The 25,365-nt window shown below is 38.8% G+C and overlaps 1 protein-coding gene across 4 annotated transcripts in view; it reads right to left on the reverse strand.

Annotated features, from left to right (window-relative positions):
• Positions 1 to 24,560, reverse strand: part of DAB1 (DAB adaptor protein 1) — a 121,133-nt gene extending 96,573 nt beyond the window's left edge. For all 4 annotated transcript variants that reach the window (XM_059822182.1, XM_059822185.1, XM_059822184.1 and 1 more), the window contains exon 1: positions 24,494 to 24,560. In XM_059822182.1, coding sequence (XP_059678165.1) covers positions 24,494 to 24,560 — 67 coding nt within the window. The remainder of the gene's footprint in view (positions 1 to 24,493) is intronic.
• Between the last annotated feature and the right edge of the window lie 805 nt (positions 24,561 to 25,365).

Raw genomic sequence — 25,365 nt, forward strand, 5'->3', positions numbered from 1 at the left:
AACACCAACATCACAAGTTACAATTTCAAACTGTGACTTTAACAGAGATCAAACTCCTCTGAGCCATTAAAAAAGGCAGGTGAGAGTCCCCATATACGCCATCACCCAGATTTGATATCCTTGCTATTTACTCCAAATGTTCCTTTTTCTGCAACTGTGATCTCGTTGTTCTATATTTTGTTTATCTAGCTGCAAAACCATTGTCAGGATCTTTTTATCAGGTTATTTTCAATTCCACAGTAGCAAAAGGATGTTTATTTTAAATAACAGGTTAATTCTGGAAACCTTCATGGAGAGCATATTATGGAAGAATATGCACAGAGTAACTTTTTTCAAGCAAATCTCAGACTACTGTTAGCAAGGATGAAAGCATGAGTAGGACAGTGAGGGAGCTCTCGGTGTCAGGATACATGGGTATAACAAGGGAAGAAATAACGGAAGAGACTGAGGGCAAGCCAGGTTTGCAGAAGGCCTCTACGATGTAGTTAGAGAAACAATCCTTGCACTTGGCTAGCAACACCTCCCAGAACACCATTGTAAACCACTTTTAGCGAGAAAATGCCAGCAATAGGAGGTCCAAAAAAATAAGGACAGGGCAAATCAAAATAGATGTTGCAATTCACTGAAGCTTCTGACACTTCAGGAAAATAATCTATTTCCCTACTCAAAACAAACATACTGATGTGATTGGTGACTGACCAGTGTTTAAGTTCTGAATTCAATAACCACATGAGGTTTTGTTTCATGATTACAAAATGCTTCTTTCAGTACTTCACAGAAATTAAGCTTTGGCTCTTTTCCATGAACTACGCTAAGCATTGTTTCTCATCCTGTGAGACGGCGTATGCTTTATCATTTTCTATTCTACATCACTGGCATCGCTCTTTACCTGCAACCTCGGGAGAAGCATTGCAAAAACATTATATTTAGACAGAAATGGAAACAAGCCTGTAATGATGCCAAAGAGCAGTAATTAAAGTGAAACAAATTAAATTGGGAAGACACTGAAAGACAACTTACTTGAAATACCGTATTTCAGGCCACCTAAGGAAAAAAAAAACGTGAACAATTTTTCATTTAGAGTTATGGTTAATTAGTTATGAAGGTAAACCCATAAAGACTAACAGCTGTACTAGAGAAACCTTCTGCCTGTGTATTTGCAAATACTGCAATTCCCATATTCCCAAAGTCACTTCTGGGCTGCCAGCTTTGATGGGGAGGTGAGGAAGAACGGAGCTTTTTCAGGAATATCCCACTAAATCCAATTTGAAAAGAAAAATTTGGATTTAGATTCAGACTATAAAAAGAGTTCAAGAAAACCAAAGTATTACAAATCCTGAACAATCGCATGTATTTACTTATTCTTTGGACTTCCAATAAAGACGCTGCGCCAAGCAGCAAGTAGCCATGATGTAAAGTGGTTGTGCTGACAAAGGTTAAAAGCTTGTAAACACCAAGTCCTGCCCATAAACAGCCAACTTATAAAGCAAAAATAACCGTGAAATAGAGAAGGTTACTGACCATCCCGGCTTTAAGCCAGGGCAGGGAGGGAGCGGAGCAGCTTTCCGCAGGTGCAGCCCCCAGCTCCTTTAGTCCAGAGGGCTGTAGCACATCTTAGAAGCAGGCGTGCAACGCTGCAGCCCTCACTGTGATTAGACCTCCAATACTGGTGAAAAAATTCCCATCTGGGTGTATTTGGACTACAATGGTACCTCGGCATACAGGGGATGTTAAGCGCAAAGCGACAAATTTAAGCAGATGTTTTCAAAGCAGTCACTCAGTTCAGGAAAAATGCACCACTAAAAGTGCTTGATGTGCTCCAATAATATTTGTAAATGGTTTAAAGAAAAACCTGAAATTACAGACCAGCTAGTATGTCTAATTTCAATTCAGCATGGCAGTTTTCCTCAAGGGAAGACAAGTCATAAATATGAAACTGTCAGAACTTCCTTAAAACTCAAGCATGATATAGCCCAAATCTGCCACACAGCTGAATAGAAGTGGAAAAAAAATAAAAAAGAAACCTCAAAACAAGGCTGAAGTGATTGCTGTGTGCCTTCTGAAAAAAAATGAGGATGTTCTGCCAAAGTTATTTTTACAAAAGTTGTTCAAATCCAGATTTCCTTTCTCTCTGCCTTGGGCAGAATTCTCAATTTCCTACAAGCAGAGTCCAAAGTGTGTTTTAAGGCACACTGACACCTTCAGAGCTCTGCAGATGCAACACCAGCCCCTGAAGCCGCCTGTCATTTTCTCCAGTGCCATCGACACACTTTTCCTACTTTTCTCTCTTTGTTAACTCATAAAGGGAAACTGGAAAGAGATCAGCTTCTGTTGCCATGCTGCAGACTGGATTCATCAGGAATGTCCTGACAACGTGCTGCCAAATGAAGGGAAAAAATGGTTAAGTAATCTGGTGAATATTTTCATGTTTTAATTATGTCATACTGCCTCTTTTACCTGCAGGAGATGAAAATATTTACAGTCTTTTACACATTCCAGTAAGGTGTATGTCTTTCTCAGAGACTGACAGAAAAAATGGGTCTAAAAAGAGAAATTTTAAAATGGTTTATTGGGTCTGAAAGGTTAAATGGGTCTAAAAAAGAGAAAAGAGAAAAAGGTTTATTTTAATGCACATGGGCGCGTTACGTGACAGTGATGAACTTGCGCCAACAGAGAGCAAGCAGTATTTACAAAGCACTGAATCTAATAGCAGTTTGATTTCTGAAGCAGCTTTTCCGTTCTCCTCAGTAGCAATTTCATTCTATCTCGCTGAAAAGAAAAATTTTACAGAAATTCCAATTTAATTGCACTCCATAACCTCTCTGCCTTTCTCATTAACAAAGAAAATAAAGCCTCTGCACGCTTAGCAGCTACTCAGTGTTAAATACTTACTGGCTCCTCTTCCAACGTACTCTGCTGTGGGGTTTGCCAAGTCTCTCTTACTGCCATAAGATTTTTCACAGCAATAAATTACCACGTGTACAACCCATATTATGTTGACCATTATGAAAACTAGGCAGACCTTGCATTGAAAGGTGCATTTATTCACATTTAAAGGATAACTAGAAAAAAATCACTGATATTTATTTATTTTCCTCAAAGTATTTTGCACAATTCGGCAAGCAGCAAACCTGGAGTTATATATGTTTATTCTTACAGCTGGGGACCAAAACACCTTTGTGACAAGATACTAAAAATCTCTCCTTCCTAGAGAACCAGCTTTATTTCAGGTATCTTGGAGAGAAAAATCACATTCCCTTACCAGAGCGCTCCATTAAGAGCCTGGACGTGGCTGATGCACTGCCCAGCAGCCCACAGTAAGTGGAATTTAAGGCTTTTAGCCAATTTGAGGCTTTGACTACACTGCAGCATTTTGTGGGTTTGTTGTCTAGCCGAGCAGGGAAAAAAAAAAAGCCTTCATCTTGAGGATAGCGCTATTTTTTCAGATTTTCTTCTACCTGAAAGTCATGCCATGGACAGACACCCTGGGCCATCGATTCCCTGAAATCACTGCCATGTCCCCTGCCCTCAGCAACTCCAGGAGACCACTCACACACTAGTGAACGGAGGCTGCTCACAACTATTTTGAAGTTACTTCATTGCTGATTGTCACGAAAATTGGTTGCCTCCGCATTTCCTAGTAATGTTTAACTGCTTGTTTTAAACTGTAAATCCATAAATAGCTTCATAGGCAGCAACACCAAGAAGCACATCTTATCATCTTGCCTAAGGGTACTGTGAGCATCTCAGCCAACACCCGCACTGGAACTGGTCACCTCCAAAATCTTCCATGCGAGCGTGTGTAGCTTATATTAAAAAAGCGTTACAGAAAAATGCATGCCTTGAGCCAACAGTAACATTGCCATAATTTTTTGCTTTCTACAGGAACTTTCCAAAATTAACACAGGCGGTTAAATAATTTGTTCATATAATGAAGAAAACAATGATGCACGTGTAATGGTTTCAAGAAACGTATTTTACTTCCCAAAACACAAAAATAAAGTTTCATGAAGAAACTAATAAACCCACAAGCATCCCAGTATTTCTTGCTGTACCACAGCCTATTTTATAACTGGCACACCTTAGTTTCCTATGATGTTTATATTTCAATAAAACAGTTAAAACAAACATTATTGTTTATTTTCTGTAATTATCCACTTTTCAACTCCAGCAAAACTTTATGAATCTCAATTTAGTGGTCACTTATATTTGGAAAGAAAACTATATTAGATAAAAACAACAACAATAAACAAACGAGGCATATCAGCACTAACATGAAATGGTTCTGACCTCTTTTTCCACAATGCTAACAATCCTTACGTATTTCAGCTAGTCCTAATTAGGATGGAATGGCCAATCTTGAAAAACAAACATAATTTTATCTTACAGTCTTAAAAATATACAAAATACAACAGTCCTTTTCAAAATGTATATTCTAGGAAAACACATTTCTGTACTGAAGAAGTCTGGTTTCAGCTAACAGGAGATACAATTTAAAATATTGTCTTGGTTTGTTAACTTCTGAGAAAACTGTCTGCACTGATTTCAGCAGATCTATTCTGGAACAACAGAGAGCTCAGCCCACCACATTAAATGTGCAAAACTTTTGCGTTAGTTCCAAAGTAGAGTCCCCAGCAAATTTGTCTTAAGTGGGATAGCTCCAGCAAACTAAAAAATTAATTCTCTCTTCTCAGTTTCCCACAAGAGCGTAAACATTTTGTGGTAGGTTTCTTGCTTACATGACATCTCACCAAAGACACTTCAGCCTGGAGCTTATTGAATGATACAGCACTTCAGATAGGATCCAGACAAAATATATCTAGTAAACTGTCTTCCGATGAATCCGCTACCTCAAAAGTCAATTTAAAACTGTTATTTTACAGCGTCATATTTATTCACCACGGTAAGATCTAATTATCAGCAGAGACCTTTATCTTTCAAGATAGGTGAAGAGTAAAGCCTCCTGAGCTCTTCAGGCAGGTTTTTACTTATTTAAATCACATCTATTTCACTATCTCACTAAATGTTTCCAATTTGCAGGTTAGAGTTTCCACTTAACCGGAAAAACAAATGGAAGCTGTTAAGAATACTGCCTGAATAACATGTCAGCCTATTCCTGCCCAAGCTGACCTACAGTAAGTAACTCTCGTTCCCAGAGGAAGCTGCAATTGTTTTTCAGCGCACATATTCAAGCCACCGAGAACAAAGTTCAAGCCGCTTTTCTGCTGGTGTTACGACAGCCACCTCCTGGTGATTCAAACTGGGTGCTGCTGCTCACCGAGAACCCTAAGCAAGGAAGGTGTGAATACTTCGCTTTCCTACGCATCGAAAGTTATCACCTACGTGGGTTTCATTAACCTTCTTAGCTCCAGATGAGTCTCTGAGGTCATGCAGTATCTCCAGTCTAATTACTGAGTCAGGACCAGGCACTCTGGAGTAAAGCTGTGACAAACACTGACCTGCATGTATTAAGAGGATAAAGGCTCCACTTCATTTTTAAGACAAAATAGTAGTCCTTTTGCTGGTACTGTTGGAATTTCAGGAGTTCCTGAAAACAGCTTCTTCCTTTAAGGAAAAATCCTTAATCATAAAATGAGTCCATGTTTGTGTGCACAGTTCCATAAAAACTCTAAGCACGGAGGAACCGTAAGCACAAGGCTGGTTTGACTTTTTCTGCTAGCTTCTGGGATGCAGCACTTCAGTGTCTGGAAAGGCAACATCCACTGGAGCCAGTGGTGACCCTGGCCAGTAAAAGGAGCAACCTGGACGGCAAGAAACCAAGGCACACAGCCAAGATAACTTCAAGTTATTCAATACTGATTCAATATTGGAATCCTCTTTGTTCCACTAAAATCAAAATGAAATATTTTTATGTATTTTGAGCCTTATTAAAACCTATTCTTCCTTTTTAAAACAAAAGTTAATTGAAACCAGCCAGAAGAAGAAAGATTCATTTATCAAGAAGTGACATTTTGTAATTAAAATACAGTTCAGAATAAAACGTTTAGCTGTGAATTTTCCCTTCTTCACTGTTGCTGCCAGCTCGCTATTATTATGAGTGGGGTTAAAACTAGAAAACTGCCTGTTGCTTCTTCTCACTAAAAATTAACTGAAAGGAAAATAGAGATCGTTCATCTAGAAATGGCTCCCACTTTCTTCTCTTTTTAAGGAAACAAGGCATGCCAGAGATGCAGTGCCGTGACCACGTACCGAGTTCAGACTAGTGAAAATTAATAAACCAGATTAATAGCAATAGCCAAGAACAGTACAGACCACATACCTCCCCTGTGTCAACTGCTGAGCCCTGCAGCTGGGCTGCAAGTGGGCCATGCCTTCTAGCAGGGCTGCTTTCAGCCAAGAGCTTCACCAGGCGAGACAACCACCTGGTCCGTATCCCACTCTGCGGCACAAACCCTCGGAGCAGCTGGTCCGTGGATAACAGGTCAACCCAACTACTAGCATCTACCGTATGACGACAGCGAGCAGGAAAGCAGCCGCAGGCCTGCACTGCTGTCATGCAAGGTCTGAGAAGCAGTAGGAGATTGGTGCCAGCCACAGATGTTTTATGCTTGACACTTTTGTGGGGCAATACAAGAGAAAACTCACAGGAGAGCAGGAGTACAGGAGAACTAATTAGATGCCTGCAATAAACTGTGACTCTGGATTAATATCAGGAAATGTCTTAATCATGGGTTTTGGACGGCCCTCAGTAATGGTATTCAATGTCTGCATTTCTTCAGTTCCTCGGGATTCCTGGTTGTCTGCTCTTCCAGACAGTAGCTAATGGCTTTGCCATCATGGAAGTGCTTATTCCACAAAGGCTTTCCCTGTGCTCCTGCTGATGATGCCCCCCCTGCCTTTTCACTGCAGATCCTTTCCTTGCCATATCCTGATTCCCTGGAATTGCGGTAATCATCTCTGTATAAACCCGCACTAGTTACCTTTGCTAATGTGGAAAATAAAGAGTAAAGAGAACACAAAAGTTGATCCTCAAATGATAAATAAGACATGAAACCATTTCTAAAGGTTACTATTTTGTCCAATACCTGCCCAAAAAGCTGCATTTCTAGACAATTTCCTCTATTGAGAGCAATCCTGTCCCTCTATTCCTTCCCCCTTCTTTGTCTTCTTTCCTTCAAGGCTCCACTCGGCATCAACTCAGCCTTTAATGAATCAGTTGCTCCATGTGACTTCCTCTGAACATACTCGCACGTTAACAGGGCTGTTCACATACAGCAGTACCCCCAAAATCATGCTAGCAAATCTGGAAAGCTGAATTTCAATTGCAGGAGGTAAGAACTTGAAAGAGGCATCAGGTTATGTACAGCTGGCTACAAACCGACCATACGTAAATTTCTGTACGTGTGTCTCTAACTAAAGAAGGAGGTTAGTTTTAGACATATAGAATCTTGGTACTGCAACCATGAAAACTGTACATGGTGCACATCAGTACTGCCTTTTATACTCGCTTCTTGTGCCTAAAGAGCTGAAAGGGCTCCACTTATAATGACTATAAGCTGTTGTAAGCTGGAATCCAAAGCTGACTGGCAAATTGTTTTGGGATATACCAAGTCGTTCATTCCTCTTCCTAAAACAACATTCCAGGTGCTAGGAAAATCTCCATATCTACGCACAGCAGCAATAAATACAAACCTTCTCATGCAGGCACCGAAAATGCGTAAGAAATTATTTTACTTCTAAGCGGAATGTAAGCTGGAACAATCATTTCCACTGTAGCCTTCCACTTTGAGACACAAATAAAAGGTACATGATTTGGTTTCAAAATCTGTCAGTGAACTCAGTGATGAAAATATTCTTACTACCCTCACAAAGTGAGTGCGCTCCCAAGGCTTTGAAGTAGGTTAATACCATGATTACAGCATTTGCAGAGTTTTGCAATGGCATGCCACTTCAATCTCCTTTCATACTTACCAACTACATGAATAAAAATGCTTTTGGTACAAAGGTTAAGTACATTAAAGAAGAATCATATGAAGCTTTAGCCACACCTCCATCTGACATACAAAATAAAAATCTGCAGGATACAATGGCTTGATATACGCAATTATTCAACGCTTTTGGCACAATCTTGCCATCTTTAATACCGCTTACATGTTACAAGGTTTTTAAAAAAGGGAGCACAAAGAGCTACCTCAGATCATACAATGAATCCAGTGCTTCAGCTCAATGTAATGACTATTGGGATTCACTGCCAGCCTTCCATCAGGCTGTGATCTGGTTCCCTTTCTAAACTGGTACATGAAACATCATCATTTGGAGGAATACCACCAATGGCAAGAACTGACCCAGCTGTGCATGCACTGGCACAAGGCTGTTCTAGCTGGACTCCAAACTCCCTCATCTAATAGCTTAATTGAAGACTCAAAGTTGAAATTCTCATGGAAACTTAGAATTAACTTAATACAACTATTAGGGTTGAGGTGAGTAAACCAGTAAATTAACATCTCTAAGTAAATGAAATTCTGATGAATAGAAACATATTGATTACGAAATCTCAGACCTCAATGCCCATCATACACAACAGATCAAATGAAAATCCTACTCTAAATGCTGGCAAAGGAACTTCGAAAGGCGATGTACGCAGAGTATTTTGCCTTGGTCATACCAGCAAAAGCAGATTAATGTTTTCTAGACATGAAAGTCTGGCTGACTAAATACCCATATTCCAGGGATGCTCAGCTCACATAAGCAGTATTGGCAATAGGGAATTGGTTGCGTTACACACCTATCATTGGCAATTAAAATAATTCACTTTTGTATGTAAAAATATTAAAATTATTTTTTCAGGAGAAAATACCCAGTTCCTTTTTTCAAATCTGGTTTTTGTCCCCTCACACACCCCCACTTCTAAATCTTTCACCTTGTCAGTTCTGAATAACTTGGTTAAAAAAAAGGTATTTAAAGGGTTTTGAGTTTAATGCAGGCCAATAACCTTGAATATTTTGAAGCAGCAAGAAAGAAGCTTAACCACATGTTTCAGCAAGTCTAAAGAGACATAATTTGAAAGGTATTTATAGCTAGTGCCTCTTTATTGTCACATCTCAGGCTTTTAGAACCTTTGGTCTAAACCTAAAGAGGAACTTTTTCCCTTTGAACTAGGTTACTTCAAATGGAAATTTCATTGCTAACCTTACAGAATTCAGTCTCCTCCAAACATCATCTGCTTTGGAAAAAAAATTAAAAAAAAAAATCAACTTGCGTTTGGATATAGTGTGGTAACAGAAATGACAAAATCTGGCCTGCAGAGGTTATAGGGCATTAGCAAAAGATGTTGTAATGGTTTAGACTTATCTGCTGGAGATACGCCGCATAGATGGGAGCATGAAGAAAGGACAGGATATGTAATACCGACCTCACTGAGTTCATCTGATGGTCAGTAAATTCACATGAGTTTCAAGTTAAATTTCTGAAAAAACACACTAAGAGATGTGCCTTCGGCATCTTTTCCCCCTCTAACTAGCGCATTTCCCTGCAATCCAGCAGTGGAAAAACAGTGTCTAGTATGCGGCATACAAATTTTATATTTTTAAATAAAACATAAAACTCTTCTTTGATAATTCTGCACAAAGGTGTAGCTCTGACTGTCTTACGCTTTCGTGTTTGCCAACAGCACTAAATGAGAAATTTTCTCGGGAAGAAGAAACTCCACCATCGTATTCACATGTGTTCCTTCTGTCTTTTGAACTCCAGCCACACAAAAACTCATTCACAAGATTATTCCACACTTTGTTAGACCTTAAATGGGTAACTGCCAGAGATCAAATGCTGCGTTTTTCCTTGTGTTACCAACAGGCTCTGCAGTCTCAGACCCCACAATCTGAAAGAGAATGTGGGTACCATTACAGAAGAGAAGAAAGGCTGCCACTCTTGACTTCAAGCTAATAGAGAGGTGTTGCCAGGAGTCTGATATTTCACTACAGAAGATGGAGTTGTGTTTGTTGTTACAGAAATGAGCTTCCTCATTATGAAATATTCAAAAATAGATTAAACTTTGAGTAAAAGGTGAAAAACAATTCCTACAGTTGCTTTTCAAAATTACCAGGCTTCAAGAATTCCCTCCATTGCAGAAGTCTTACTATAAAATTGGACTCCAGTAACAAAGAGTCTCAAGTCAGGTTACTTGTTAATGGTGACATCTTTGTATTTGTCTGTCTTAGCAGAAGATCATCAGGCGACAGGAAAAATGTTTTCATAGTATGTTTAGAAAAGTTCTTATTGTATCTTTAAATTTGCATTGATTGCTTTGTTATAAAAAGGATCCAAATCTTCCCTCAAAATATCTTTTTTAAATTACCTTTTGTTTTAAGAACCAAATAGGTACATACAAATACATGAAGTATTTCATATAACACACAATAATTTCACTTACTAAGAATTCCTGTACCCAGCTGCTCTATGGACATTTAGTCCCAAATAATTGGTTCCACCATGAGATTAAAAAACAAAAAAAACCTCCTCTGTGATCTTCATAATCTTTTCACTATATTGGCAGTTTATGCATTGAATAGAATATGAGGAATTACTGAATTAAGGAATTACTGCAGGGAGTTTACTAGGTTTTCAAATAGATGGGATATATATTTACTTTACCTGTATTTGCTGAAATGACCATGTCCCTGAAAATAGTTATGAGATAATTTAAAATGAATGAATAATGACATTAATATAACATCCTAAATGTTTTTAAAGGCAGCAAAGGTTCACTGCTTTCACAAGATCTGTCCCCAGGATCCTTGTTGCTCTCTTAAATGTCTCTACATTAAAAAAAAAAAGCCACCCATGAACCTACAAATTAGCATTAAAGCAGACTTTCAGGTTGTTAGAACTCCTTTCAAGCTATTTTTGAACACCCAAGTTGTGTTTGTTTCACTGAAGTAAGTAGTCTAGCAGTTATTGGGACTACCTACACTTGCCTGATCGGGAAGGACTTGGCCTAAAGACAAAGAAGATAAACCTGCATAATCTTGGACCTCATTAACGTATGCACATACAGATGAGCACATACAAGTTCGGGCTTTTCCATCATTTTAAATAGAATTAGATGGCCTCTAATAAACCTCTTCTTAGTATCATTAAAGACTGTTCATCCCTCTCTGTTCTAATCTTGTGGCCACATTAAGCATCCGTATCTTAACAGCTGCTGTGATCTCAGTCTCTTCTCATCACTTGTTCCTGGTCATCTCTTATTTGTTCAGAAAATGCTGCCAGAATAACTTCTCCCGAATACTGCTCTGACTGCACCCCTCTGAAGCCCTGCACAGATTTCCAGTCACTCAGACTATTAATTTTCAACTTATTGTTCCCATCTTCCAGCTAAGGTTGGCTCAAAAATAAGATTCACATTAAAAATATTCAGATTTTTCCTGTTCTGATATTCTCTAAAAGGAAAAGGGAGCTGCAAAAGCAAACAAAGAAGGAAGAAAGGATGAAGAAAATGGTGAGACACATGTATATGCCAAAGTGGCCCAGGGTAATGACCAGAGCTATGGGACTTCCCCCCAAAATCATGCCCCACAATTGGCACAAGTGTCAAGCTCTTCTCCCATCCCTGTGAATGAGAGGGATCCCCAATTCCTCTGACACAAAGCTTCTCTTTCTGAAATGTTATCTAGCATCTGAGGATGTTTCCTTAACAAAGCCTTAGCTGAAAACAGTACTTCTCTACAAAAAGTTCCTCTGTTAACATATCTGCTCATTTTGTTGAAAAAATATCCAAGAGTCATTCCTGATCACCTACAGTTTCTATGGCCTTATTTAATTGTCATGTGAACCAATCTGTCTTCCTTTTTACATCTACCTGAGTACTTTACTGAAGCACCACTGCCAGCTTGGATATTTGACTGTTTTCTTCTTCCCGTTTCTTTCATGTTCCTGTGATGTGACCTTCTGCAAAAGCTATTTACCAGACTGCTTTCTTAAAATCATTCAAATCCTTTACAAAAAAACCCCACCAAAACCACCACGAACAAAAACCCCCTACTTGTTGCTAGACCTTTTTTTTTTTTTTAAGAAGTATATACAAAAAGAATTTTTCTAAGATGTAAAGAATTTAGATCTTCTGGTGCTTCCATCAACATCCGTGTATTCACGTTCGGGTTGGGGTATCACGCAAACAAAGCAGGCAACTCCATCTCAACTGTCAAGCACAGAAAGCGGCACCAAATGGAGCACATTCCCTGACCACTGTCCTTCTATTCACTGAAGAGGGCAAAGGTCTCCGGGAAACAGCAATATGAGCTCAGCTCATTAAAAACTGTATGAAAATGTATATCCTGAAGGGATGTTAAATTAGGCTTACACAGGGAACTTTGAGTCTGTGCTTCCTTAGAATTTTAGTGCTTAACCTTATAGCCCCAGCATTTCTTTAATGCAATTAAATGTAGACGTATAGATATAACATATTGCTTTAGTTATAGTCTAGCAAAGAGAAAGAAAATAGGTGAGACAGATAAAGAACTCTGTAGGTAGCTTTCATTTTCATCTCCAGTGTCTCTTCTAGCTTTGCCATCTTTTTGACATGCTCACAACAGTAGAAGCTGCGTTCTTCCACATCCAGTTTTACTGAGAAGGGCTGACAAGAGATTTTTTTAAAGAGACTCTTCAGAGTCCGTGCATTTTTTAAGAAAACTGCAATCCACAAACATCCCTACACTAGTAAATATTGCAAACACTAAACACACATAGGTAACCGTATCAACATTAAACTTAAGCCATGTCCAAGTATAGAGCACACCCAATTTCCCTGATGCAATTAATTCACTTTATGTGACTTTGTACATTTAAGTTCAATATATAACTCATACAGGCAAAATAAGGTATAACAAAAGATTAATTCAGTTAACTACTAGTGATGTTTTTGCCTTCCATCTAGTTATCAGCATGCTAGTCCACATTATTGTGACGTGCAAATATTACCCTCTTATTGCCTTGATGGCAATTTTATATTTTAAGATGAAATTAATAGCTAACCTCAAAAGACTTACTGTGCTTAATTTCATTTCACTCCTCAAATCATCCTTTTCACTATACAATTTCTTCTCTAACTAAACTAAAAGAATCAGAGGTGTAATTATAGATGACAGATTAGCTGTTCAACATTTGCTAGTAGTTAAAATGGGGTAGACATTAAAAGCAAGTTGACTCCAGAGAAAGCTGCTCCTCCCGTCATTTGTAGAAGAGGCTGCTGTGAAACGTTAATATTTATGAAGTCAAGGCTAGAGCCATCTGTGCTTTTGGACAACTTTGCAGGGCTCTCCCAAAGCAGGACATCCTACCACCACTGAAGCCACTGCAGGAGGGTCTCCCACCTTCCCCAGCTGCACTTGCTGAGGTCAGTTATGGGTAAGGGAGGAAGACACAATGCTGTCCCAGGAATCCCTCACAAGAAATCATCCCCTTCACAGCCAGGACAAATCAGGGAAGGGCAGAGGCTTGCCTGTGCTACGCAGCCACATAGCAGCCCCCCAAAACACTGACCCACACCCCGGGAGTACACACATGACTTGAAGTCTCCTTTCCTCTTGAGCTCACTTTATTCCTGGGTCAGGACTTCACCGGAGCCGTGCTCTCCATCCCAAGCCTGTGTATGAGCACCAGGGAACTTCAAGTCAGACTGGCTGACAACTAGGAGGAGTGCCAGCCACTGAAGCAAGAAGCTGAAATCCCGAGCGGCCCGTGGGTTGAGGTGCCAAAAACTGGAGGAGACTGATGTTGGGAGGGACAGCGACTGGACAGACTGCATGTCTAACATCACCTATGGAGAAAACGGTAGAGCGCGTGTGTGTGTCCACGAGCAAACTTCACACCTGATCAACGAGAGGGGAGCAACAGGACTGAGCCATTTGTGGTGTTCATGTGTATACAGGTGCTGTTTCTGATTCTGTGGGTGCTGGTAAAAGCTCTGCTCTGCGTGGGGTGGTATGTATGGCTGTTTATGGTGTGTATGTATGTGTGTGTGTGTATAGATGCCTATTGGGAATATGTGCTCAGCCTGGACCTGGAATACACCCGACCACAACAGCCTTGTATCAGGCTGGGAGAGGATGAATCCCTCGGGCCCTGTAGCCCACCAGATTCAATTACCTGTAATGAAAGATTCTGGAAACACGATCACGTTAACATCTTTGGTTCCACACATACTGACTTTTGTGTTGATGGAGCAACAGCTTGTTTTCTTCCCTAACGCAAGCATCATAAAGCAGACACAAAGCCCAGAGAGACCACACACTATTTGCACCTCCACTTCAAACTTGATCTACTTGGAGCAAGGAAGGGCGTTTTCACAACTCAGCAGCCAAATGAGAATTTGCCTTACTTCTCCTATTTTTATTGCTGTTTTGCAGCAATGAGTAATGCTGTCTCCAAGAAATGGAAGTGAAAGCTACTCTGTTCTTGTCAGAATAATAATGGATATTGTGTTGGCAACTGCCCTCCTGCGCTGCACAGCATAAATAAAAGGAATTGGGAAAAGCCAACAGTACTATACTAAATAAAGTGTGTAAACTCACCTGCCTGCAAATAAGTGATAACCTCTATTGTTTGGTGTTTCAGCCTGGGCAACGAGAACAGGAGAAACACTGTGTCTAAATCAGAAATGAGTCAACTCCACTGATCCTCATCTATGGAGAGGTTGTGGGGGAGAGGCACCGGCTGTTCAGGGAAGGTCGAAGTAGAAAGGCGTGGCGTGCAAGATGTCAAGAGTGCCTCCATACATGGTTGTACGGACAGCAACAGACTGAAAGTTGGCCTTCTCCAAATCTCAGGTTAGCTCAATGCTGGGATATCAGCTTTGGCCTCACTACCGTTACTAGTAGAAGGAAAGGTGTCAGCGAGCACGAAAGTATTTGCTCCTTACAGCTTGGATTCAGGTACAGTCTCTAGTCACAGAGGCTACAAGCAGGGAAGACCTGCCTTCTTTCATGGTTTAGAAAATGGATCATCTTTGGAAAATGCCTCACTACAGAGCACTAACTGTAAAACATGGTGCAGCTCCTACCCGTGATGAGCCATTAACGTGTCCATGCAGCCTGCGCTCTGGGCTAGCGGGATGCGAAGCAGTTCTGGTGCAAGTGATATCTGAACGCAGAGTGAGAAGTTATTCAAGACAAGAAAAGGTGGTCCCTAACGATGGAAGTCTTCAGTGAACAGCTGAGGAGCACCAGTGACTTTATGCATTGAATTTAGAATCTTTCTGAACTTCATAAAGAGCCTTGTATTTTTCTAAGCAGCAAGAATTCTTAATACTATCAGGGAAAAAATACTTTTTTCACTTTAAAAACGTAAATGACTTAACAGGATCATAGGTGCATAATCCACCCGTCTACCATCCAGTTGTTCATGATTTTCATACTGTAGGCACCAGGAAACTAGCAATAGAAACCACTACAGCAGGTGAACAGGAGGAGAAAAACTCTCGAGATACATGGCATACGGACTACCCTTGGTGGTTTTGGTATGATTATTGTACAGCACCACTCTGCTCTCAGGGTGCAGGTTTCCCACAATTTCACAGGGGCCAGAACCCACTTACAGAAACCGCTCTGACCCCTGGCAACATCTCCACATTTGCTACCTGGCTCTGTCAGGGCTTCCTCCACTGTCACCCTCCGGAGAGACGCATCTTCCTTTGCATCCAAAACCTATCTCATGCAGGACTCCAGGATTCTACACACATCTTTTGGGGGATGTTCCTGGGAGAGCAAAGCTACGAAAAAGTACTCCGATTTCTCCTTTCCTGCAAACCCAAAAGCATTCAGTTGTCTTTGGCATCGGTTGATAGTTTCTAAAAAAAATTTCTCTTTCTTGCTGCTCACATCGCAGGGGACCTTGATTCTTTTTCATACTCACTATGCCTGTTCAAAATCCATAGATATATGTTAAGACCTGATCATCTGACACTGGCATTAAAATATACATTGAAGGAATTGTAAAAAAAAATAATCAGTTAAGTGCATATAATACACCTACCCACCATTTCACTAAGAATTGACCTAGTTTAAAAAACTGAAAAAATTATTTTGCTTTTCATTCAGCTCTTTGTTCTCATACAAAAGACCCACACAAACACACTACTTAGTTAAACAAACTAAATATATTGTTGTCTCATCTGCATAACCAAACAACCGTAAAAGCAGAGAAACGCATTTTCTCCTGTCTTTACACTAACACTAGCTATTATATATAACAATGTTTAGTTTAAAATAATACAAATAATAGATAATTATTTCTGAGGACACTTTTATCTCCAAGAGGTATTTATTTTCAAGAGGAATGGTATACTTAAACACATACATCCACTGTGCTGTTAGACAACCCAAATACATTACATAATATATTACCTTTATTCTGGATGGCCAATAATGTGAATATTGATTATATAGCTAGAGCACATCTTTTCTTTACTCCTGAGGATCAGAGTGCATGTCTGGGCCTGACATTTATCACAGGGAGGCTGGGCCTATTACTTGGCCAAATTCACTATATATTTCTTTCAGCTTTTAAAGAGGAATATGCCATAAGGCATGAATGAAGGGCTTACAAATTCAGCCACAGTCTATTTCAAAAGGCTACCAATTTTGTGGCCAAGTTTTTCTTAACAGGAAGAGATTAGTGTCTAAAAGGTCTATGACGTTAAAGATTAAGGACACAGCTATTTTTCAACTAAAGTTTTTGTGACTAATTTACTGAGTTATTTAACTTAACGCTTCTGTTTCTGGCTGCTTAAATACACAAACCAAAACCTGCATGTTTCCTTTAACTTGCATGTTACTCCACACTTTTTTCTTCACAAGTTGACTAATGAAATTACTGTGATATCATCACTGAGAGCAAAATATATTCGTTAGAGGACAAAATAAGACCCTCAGATTACATATCAAGCTCTGCCCTGATTTGTGGTGTAATCTTAGGAAAGTAATTGAGAGATCAGCACTGGCTTTTGATGCAAAGATCTAACCACCTTTGAAATTAATTTACCTTTCCCCCATACGTACCAGGTCATGAAAGCTCATTACTTTCCATAAATTATATAAGATTATGTAAGTTTTGAGGTATTTTCCCTAGTAATATGAAAAAGTATGCACTGCAATAATGTGGACATTAATGCTAAATGTTACCTGTTTATTTCAGGGAAAATTAGTGAGCAGTTTAATGCTTCCAGGATTGCTGGGATCAAGCTCATTTTCTAGATTTACTTATCTTTGATTTCCCTTCAGCAAAATGGGAGCATTTACCAATACAGCTGACACCTCTAACCTGTACTTTACAGTGAGTAACACTTTGATGTATTTTATTATTACTTGCAGAATTTCTATAATGTCAATGGAAAAGGCAAAATGTTTCAGAAAAGTAGAAATGTTCAAATGCATATAATGCAACACGTTGACAGAAATGTCATTCATTAATATTTATTAGGCAAGCAAATATCTTTGGATGAAGAATGACATAAAAACACTATCATCATCAACATACCTGCCCCTGTAGAATATTTCTATGTGAGCCATATTAGGAAACTTCTACTAATCCAAACCTCTAGAGGCATTTTAGCTACTAATCTGGATGAACTAGGTCCTGCTCAGTTACATTCATTACGTGACAGAATTTTCTCCCCTGAACTCTCTAAACAAAACTTTTCATTTACAAAGGTCCTAATACAAATTTTGTCTTTTCAATGACTGCAAGTGGACAAAAAGTTTCCCTGAAAATCAGTTTATTTACCTCCTTAGCAGCCCCAGCCCCTCACTTTCTCCATATTTCAATCAAATCTCAGACATAGTTTCATAGTGTAAGTGGATGACGCCATAAACAATGTACGGCACAGGCTGAACTGGATGCATAGGTGATCCTCACTGCCAGCAACCAACAGATTTCCTAATGTACAGCCAGCCTTGGAGCACAGTAACACCCACCTGTATTTAATGACTGTTACATGAGTCAAATCCTCTGTGGAACATGCATTACATTAAGCTCCTAATTACTAGTTTCAACTGAAGTGCTTTGACGACTGTTAAAACATTGAGAAATGATAACATAACAGAAGCTCTCAGAAAATGTTATTCCTAACACTCAACAGATTATCGATTCCTCTACTGAGGAGCAGCAAACTAACAAGAGCTCCAACCTTAACTTAGGCAGACCTGTCTCTCAATTAAAAACAACAGTAAACATTTCAACCGCAACAAGAGGCAACATCCATCACCCCCGAAGAATGTTTCAATTAAGACAACCATGGACCCCCTTTGGCTGAACGCGGTATTTAAAATAGAATTCATGAGCTCTCTAATTTATGATAGGTTATTGGATAACTCTTGGTTAATTATAGCTACACAATGTCAAAATTAATGATTTTCCCACCCTCTTTCAACTTGAGAATGAATTCATAACTTATATCAAGACTCAAAAGATGTGCAATTAATATTGTCAGTAACCACTTCACAAAAGAGATTTGTTAAAGGCAGGCATGTGGACTCAATTAGTGTATCAATTAATGTTGCTGTTACTTGATCTATAAATTATTGAAAAACTCGTAACTACTGCAAGGAAACAAAGCAAATCCACTCCCCATCAATGAAATAAGCTCCTGACTGTGCTCCTCTTTCATTACTCTTTAGATCAAATTTGAATTTTGCTGGATTCCATGAATCTTAGCTATGTAATCAGAAAAATAAATGAACCTATACCAATCTGACAATTTGAAATACCTCATTACAGTGATGATGCTTTAACTGTTGTTAGTCATAATGGAAAAAAAATTAAATAATAATAATTAAAAAACCCAATTAAAAAAAAAAAATCAACCATCATCATTCACTTCTTAATTTAAACTGAAGTTCCGATCTGGAAATGAACCTATAAAATCTGCATCGAGATTTCTATGTATGAGCAAAATTGCAACTTTCACACCAACCAGAAACCTTCATCCCACTCTCTAATTTAGCAATGATTAGTCCAAAGATTAGATTCAAATGAGGTCTAAGAAATCCGAAACAGGACTTGGGTAGCATTTAGGCACCAATGATGAAAACTGAAAAGGACAAAACATAACCTTGTTTAAAGGCTGCTTATCCCCAAAGGCTTTTAAACTAACTAGGTGCCCCCTGTTTGATCTTAGTATGACTAGAGCTTTGCTTCTGGGGATGCAAAGGTTTTCCTTTAGATAGTGAGACAGACTCCACTCTCTCATTAGAGTTTAAAAGACCCAGGAAATAGATGTGACTCTGCCAGAGGCCCAATCGGATACACGTGAATGGTCCCGGAGCCACTGCACTCCTTTTCATTAGTAGTCAGACAGTTAAAATGGGACACTTGAGTTTTTTCCCATCCCGATCCTGAGAGGATCAAACTCTACCTTCCAAACTTCTACCACCAAGAAAGCACTGCCAGGCAACACCCTCCGCTTTGCTGGTGCAAGCGGGGTAATTCCTTACCTGGCATTGAACAGCCCCCCCGAGCGGAGTCCGCTCTTGCTTTCCCTCCTCAAGCACAGCTTCAGAACTTGTATATTCATTCAGTCAAAACAAAGTGCCCAACTCATGGCTGTGAGAAGGCAGCTAGCTCTGGTAGAGACATAGCACATCACATCCCCCTCTAAATTTCACGTTCCTACTGGCTAGTAACAGCAATCCCCGGCTTGGCGGCCTGCCTACTGTGAAATCTGTCTCCAGATGCCACGTGCTTCCCACGCATTGCAGTGGAAACCTATTAAATAAGGGAATTTCACCCATGGGGATCCTCAGCATCGAAGATCGTTAAGCTGATTGTCAACATGCCTGAGCTCCTCTTTGTATCTTGCTTCCATTTTAAAAAGTCCCTGTAATTTTGGAAATTGACTCAAAAGTCTTACTACAGACTCCATATAGGGGATATAATGAAAGATTATTTTGCAAAAAAATCCCAAGCTTCAAAGAGAATAATTACAGAATTTAAGTGCAAGAGGAAGAAACCAAATCCCTAGAAAAGTCTCCTGGCATCTCTCAAGCAGATGCAGATCTGCATTCAAATTTGGTAGCCTGGTTCACTTCTTTACTGACCTCCCATTTCAGTTTTCCTGTTTAAGTTAATTTTGCAAGAAAGGATTTTCCAAGGCAGTTATCAGTGTGGATTCACCATCAATGCAACACATCTTCCCCAAAGAGGTTTCTCAATCAATTTTAATTTTAATAGATTCAAGTAAATGTTTTCAATTTGATTCAATAATCCATACACACTTATAAAACGGCTTTTCCCCCATGTACTACAGGACAAAATGTGGTTTATGTTTCTAACAACTTTGGCTAATAAAAAATTCGAATTTCCTATACTGAATGGTAAAAACACCTAATGTTTATTCACCTCTCAATGAACCAGATGACATAAACAAATGAAGAAAAAACCAAGCCCAGCCTCTAAGAGCATTATTTGAATCATTAATTCTCTAAATGCTTCTTAAAGAACACATGATTTTTGGCAAAGTCACACACAAAAAATATCCCAAAAGAAGTCCTAGGACAGAGCTTTCTAAATCTCCTGAGAATTTTGTGAGATTTCCTTTTAGAGAGCAATATGAAACCTCTTCAGGATGTCTCTTAAAATCTGAGCAAGTTCTCAAAAAAGGTAATTACAACACAGTTACTAGTAGATATCAGCCAAGAGTGGCATGAAGATTAGGGCTGGAGGTGCAGGATGGCAGAAATATAATCTCCTCTAATAGCATCTAGTGTGCTGTAAGCTCATAAGATGGAGTAAGGTGTCGAAAGGAGGGCTGTGGAGGTCAGGGTGAAACACGGGGGCTCAATTGGTAAGTACCTTCGCAGTACATGGAGCAAAAAGTGACAATCTGCACAGGAGGGGAGGTGCGTGGCTCACCTCCGTTTTCATAACTACATCTGCAAGCCAGTTAATACTCCTACCCCCTGTGCTGGGAGTATGAGCATTTCTAGAGCCCATCAAATTCTAGATCCATCAGATCAATATTGACTGAATAAAAGGCAAAATTAGTACTTGGGTTTTAATAGCCTATTTTTGAGATTATTCAGGGTGATAATGTTAACATAGAAAATTACAATTAGATATTATCATGTTAATATTGAGCCTACCTACCGTACATTAGAGTTTCGCAGCTGCAATTCTACTTAAATACCAGCTTCTGAGAGGATTTTGTATGTAAGTTCTTGTCCTAACTGTAGTAATAATCCTTCAGTGTTGGAACAGAATACTGTCTTACAAACCAGCTCTGATGACAATGGAGAGAGACTGAAGAGTTGACTATGACTAGAAAGCTTATGGCTGTAGAAACACTGTGCCTAATGAGAAATGTTTTAATAATCTCTTGTAAGAGAACTGCTACGCATATGAATACAAAGAGGTAAGTGTTCCCAACACATAAAAGAAATATTTGGTAAAATCTGGAACTTCGCAGGAGCATTCATGCCATGTGCCCCATCTGCAGCAGAACTCAAACTATTTGCCTGTCACCAAAAAAATAAGTAATCTATGTAACAAAGCCTAAAAGCAATCATAAGAAACCATAAAAGAACTTCAGACACACATCCCACTCTGCTGTAGGGAGTTAAGTCCATCCCAGTAGCAGCAGTTCGCATTTGCCCTCATTGAATATCATGAGACTCCTCCTGGACCCTTCCTCTAACCTGTCCAGGTTATTAAATCGTTTGCTTAACTAATGATGGTACAGTGCCTTTAAGTCAAGATAGGCACTATACCACAAATGTACAAGTCACATCATCCGAATAACCACCATTTCATTTTCAGCCATTGTACTTCAATAAGAATAGCAGTTTGCATTTATCCAACATTTCTCATGTTTTCTATTCATATACCTTACAAATCTTAGGAATTAAGCTTTGTATTATTTCAACACTTCAAACAAGAAACACTACCTTACTATATGCTTATATAGATACTATATACACTACACAGAAGACTTATGCTGAGATCAGGAAAGAACCCTGTCCCGTGCTTTAACTCCATACTAATCCTTACCCCCTTTCAGTCACCCCAGATCTTCAGTGTGGGACACACCAGCGGTACAGTCATTCCATTAAGAAGTTGTTATCAAACTTACTGCTCTTTCTCAGCACAGTGCTGTGAACTGCAGATGGTAGGAGAACTACTAGAACGGTAGATAATACAGCAAAAGAGGCCCCTTCCTGCTCTGGATGGAAATGGTTGCACGGCTCTTGCAGAAGTACAACAAAACCTGATTCACTGGAAATACAATAGAGCTGAAATTTCTGTTTAGAAAGCAAAGACTAATTTCTTGGGAATACTCAGTTCCATTGCATAATCAAACTCATTGATTAGTAACATTAGAAACTTCATGTTAGTACTTGCTACCTGTCACCACTAGCAGTTAATGAACTGGGGAAAAAAGAAGAAAAAAAAAATTCCCTGTTTTTTACGTGTCCATCATTCACACTATCCAGGGGAGGGCTCATTTGTTGAAATACACGCAAATATATACAATTCAATGACAAGTAAATGAGCACACCAAGTTTCTTTTGACTTTCATTATGTGGGATTTGAATAGCAAACACTGTCTGAATTGTATACCTTGTCTGTATAAAGCAGTCACTGTACTGCCAGGCCCTCGGATGGCTGGCTGTGATCGGATGCACTCAGACGTGCACATACAATACAGAACAAGATTAATTCTGGAGATGTGCTACTGCCATTCACTGTCCCTTCCAGTTCTTCAGATAGTTGTACATGCTGCAGGGAGCTCTGATCGCTGCCACAGAACATATTTTATACTTCTCAGCAATAAAGGTAATTCTCAGAATTTCCATTTGGGAGATAGAATCAGATATTGTGCAGAGAAGCATTCAGTTATTATGATTTATGAAAATGTGTTTAGAAGTCAGATGCTGAATATTTTATTAACATAAACATCAAGTTCCTAAAACAGTTGTTTGCTGTTTTCAAAAGTTTCACCCTCCAGCAGAAGAAGTATCATCGGAGACACACATCAAAAAGATGTTGCCCGTATTGCAAAGAACTGACACTTTTTAATTTCCTGCCTGCCCAAAAATACTGAGTGATCATACAACCAAACCATCTTTACTTTCTTTACTTGCCTTGATGAACATCTCTGTCGGATTACATTCTCATTTACATAAAAGTTCTCCTATTTTTGCCCTTCCAAACTACAGCTTTTTTATCTTAAATGATTTTTTTTTTTTCTCGTGAGTTTAGGCCTAGAGTAGTCATAAGGATTCTAAACTATCTTCCCAAACAAATGCCTAAAATTTTTTAACTGTCTCTTTTTAAAAAGGCTAATATAAATATTTCTGATACAAAAGCTATAGCAAACACAAAGCCTTAATTACCCGTTTGGTAGAATCGCCACAGTAAAAGGTATAGCTGCCCAGAAGTTGAACAAGTTGTTTATCAGATATCTAAGGTGAGTAAAATTTGCCACACATGCATATATGAGCAAATATGAGAATACTTTTTGTCTTAAAAAAATGTAAAAAATCCTCAGAAGTAAATGGCTAAATTATACACCCACAAAAAGAAACAGAATGAGAAACTGAAAAGCTCACGTGAAAGTTCAAATCTTGTAGCCTCAACTATTAAAACTATTAAGTATGATCTTTTTGTTTTACTTTATTTAAGCAATTCATATTGAATTTACTTTCAATCTCAATTTCATTATCTGTGTAGATTGGAAAAAAAAACAAACCAAAGACAGCTACACAGAACAACATGAATTACCACTAGAATTCAAGGTCTTGGCCTCCAAGTTCATCAGCACTTAAAAACATAAGCAATAAAAATACTAATAAAAATCTAAGGATAAAAATCCCTACCAAAAATCCTCCAGTACTCATATTTGTAAGCACCAATTCATATAGTCCCATTTCTCATGCTTATCAATCCAAAGAACTGCCCTACAATATGATGCAAAATTGTAAATACAAATATGAACTTATCCGACCATGCATTTATTCATAGCTTCTCCTTAATTTCGAGTTTTCCTCCTCCTTGTTTCTACTTCCTTTACCAGATTACAATTAATCTCTCTGTAGATTGCTACTGAGTTCTCTGCAACTTCACAAAGCATCAGTAAGATTCAACCTCCAATAACAGAAAGCACATTTAAGCTCTGGTTAGTTCAAAACAAAGTAGAAACAAAGCCTTTAGAAGAAAATTCATTATTAACAGAGAAAAAAAGTTATCTTTTGCTAATTTTTAAAATTGTATTTCCATTTGGGAAACAATTGCAATATACATATAAAGTAAAAATTAATGAACTGTAATGCATAAGTTTTTTCTTACTTTTTAAATAATTTCAATATATTTTTAATGTCAGAGAATCAAATCCCATGTTCCCATACCAGACTTCCCAGGGGCTTAACAAATTTTACTTTCACTGAGTGCACAGAAAACAGAAGAATCACAGATGCATAAAAGGTGGTTGATGTAGGAGCTGATTAAAGTACAGAATACATACAAATAAAGAGAACTGAGTCACTACCTTTCTTTTTGGAGTCTTTCTTTGTGCTGGTTTTAACAGCCACTTGAAGTTCTGTCTCAGTTGACATCCTATATCCTTAGTCCTCTTCACACAGATCCAGGATCTCGGTCAGGCTCATTTAGAACGTCTCTTCAAGAGAATAATTTAGCCTTTCAGATACTATAACCCAAACAGTTCATCTCATTGACTCCTTTCGAGTGCTGTTAAAGAAGGAAACAAAAAGTATCGGTCATTTTCTGAGTTTAAAACAAACAAAAAAGCCATTGCCATCTTACTGAGGAAGAAGCCTATGAAGTTCTCTGTATAGGGAGTCAATTGGGCACAATTTTAGATGCTTAAACACAGTCATCTAGTCCTGTTTGAGATGTTTGGGCATATCTGAGATGTCTTCACAGACTAGAGACACCACACAAGGTGTACAGAGGACCTGGACTTCTCGATCAGCAGCTGAAGGACAAAGACTACAACCCCAGAAGTAGCTGGAAATGTCACCAAAAGCAAAAAATTCTGCAAGGGCTCAATTCTTAAATGCAACAATTCCAAGGTAAAAACATATTGTCAAATAGAAAGTTCAGCTTTTTACTCCTCAAATGTTCTTTCAATGCTTTTGTTCTCCTACTTGAACAGAGACAAATGAAAAATGTATTCATTACTCATACTGAGGACACCATACTTTGCCACTCCTCTTGCTTATGACAGTATTTCCAGTACAAAAGAATCTGCCTCCATGTAAACAAAGCTGTAATTCTTAACACCCACCTAGTAATTTTGCTTGCAAAGAACTCTGAAAATACAGTTAATTAAACCTACAAAATACAAACAGGATAGGGGGCAAAAAGATAACATTTAGGGAGCAAGATACAGCTTTACAT

The sequence above is a fragment of the Gavia stellata genome, chromosome 10, assembly GCF_030936135.1.
Source record: "Gavia stellata isolate bGavSte3 chromosome 10, bGavSte3.hap2, whole genome shotgun sequence".
Classification (NCBI taxonomy): domain Eukaryota; kingdom Metazoa; phylum Chordata; class Aves; order Gaviiformes; family Gaviidae; genus Gavia; species Gavia stellata.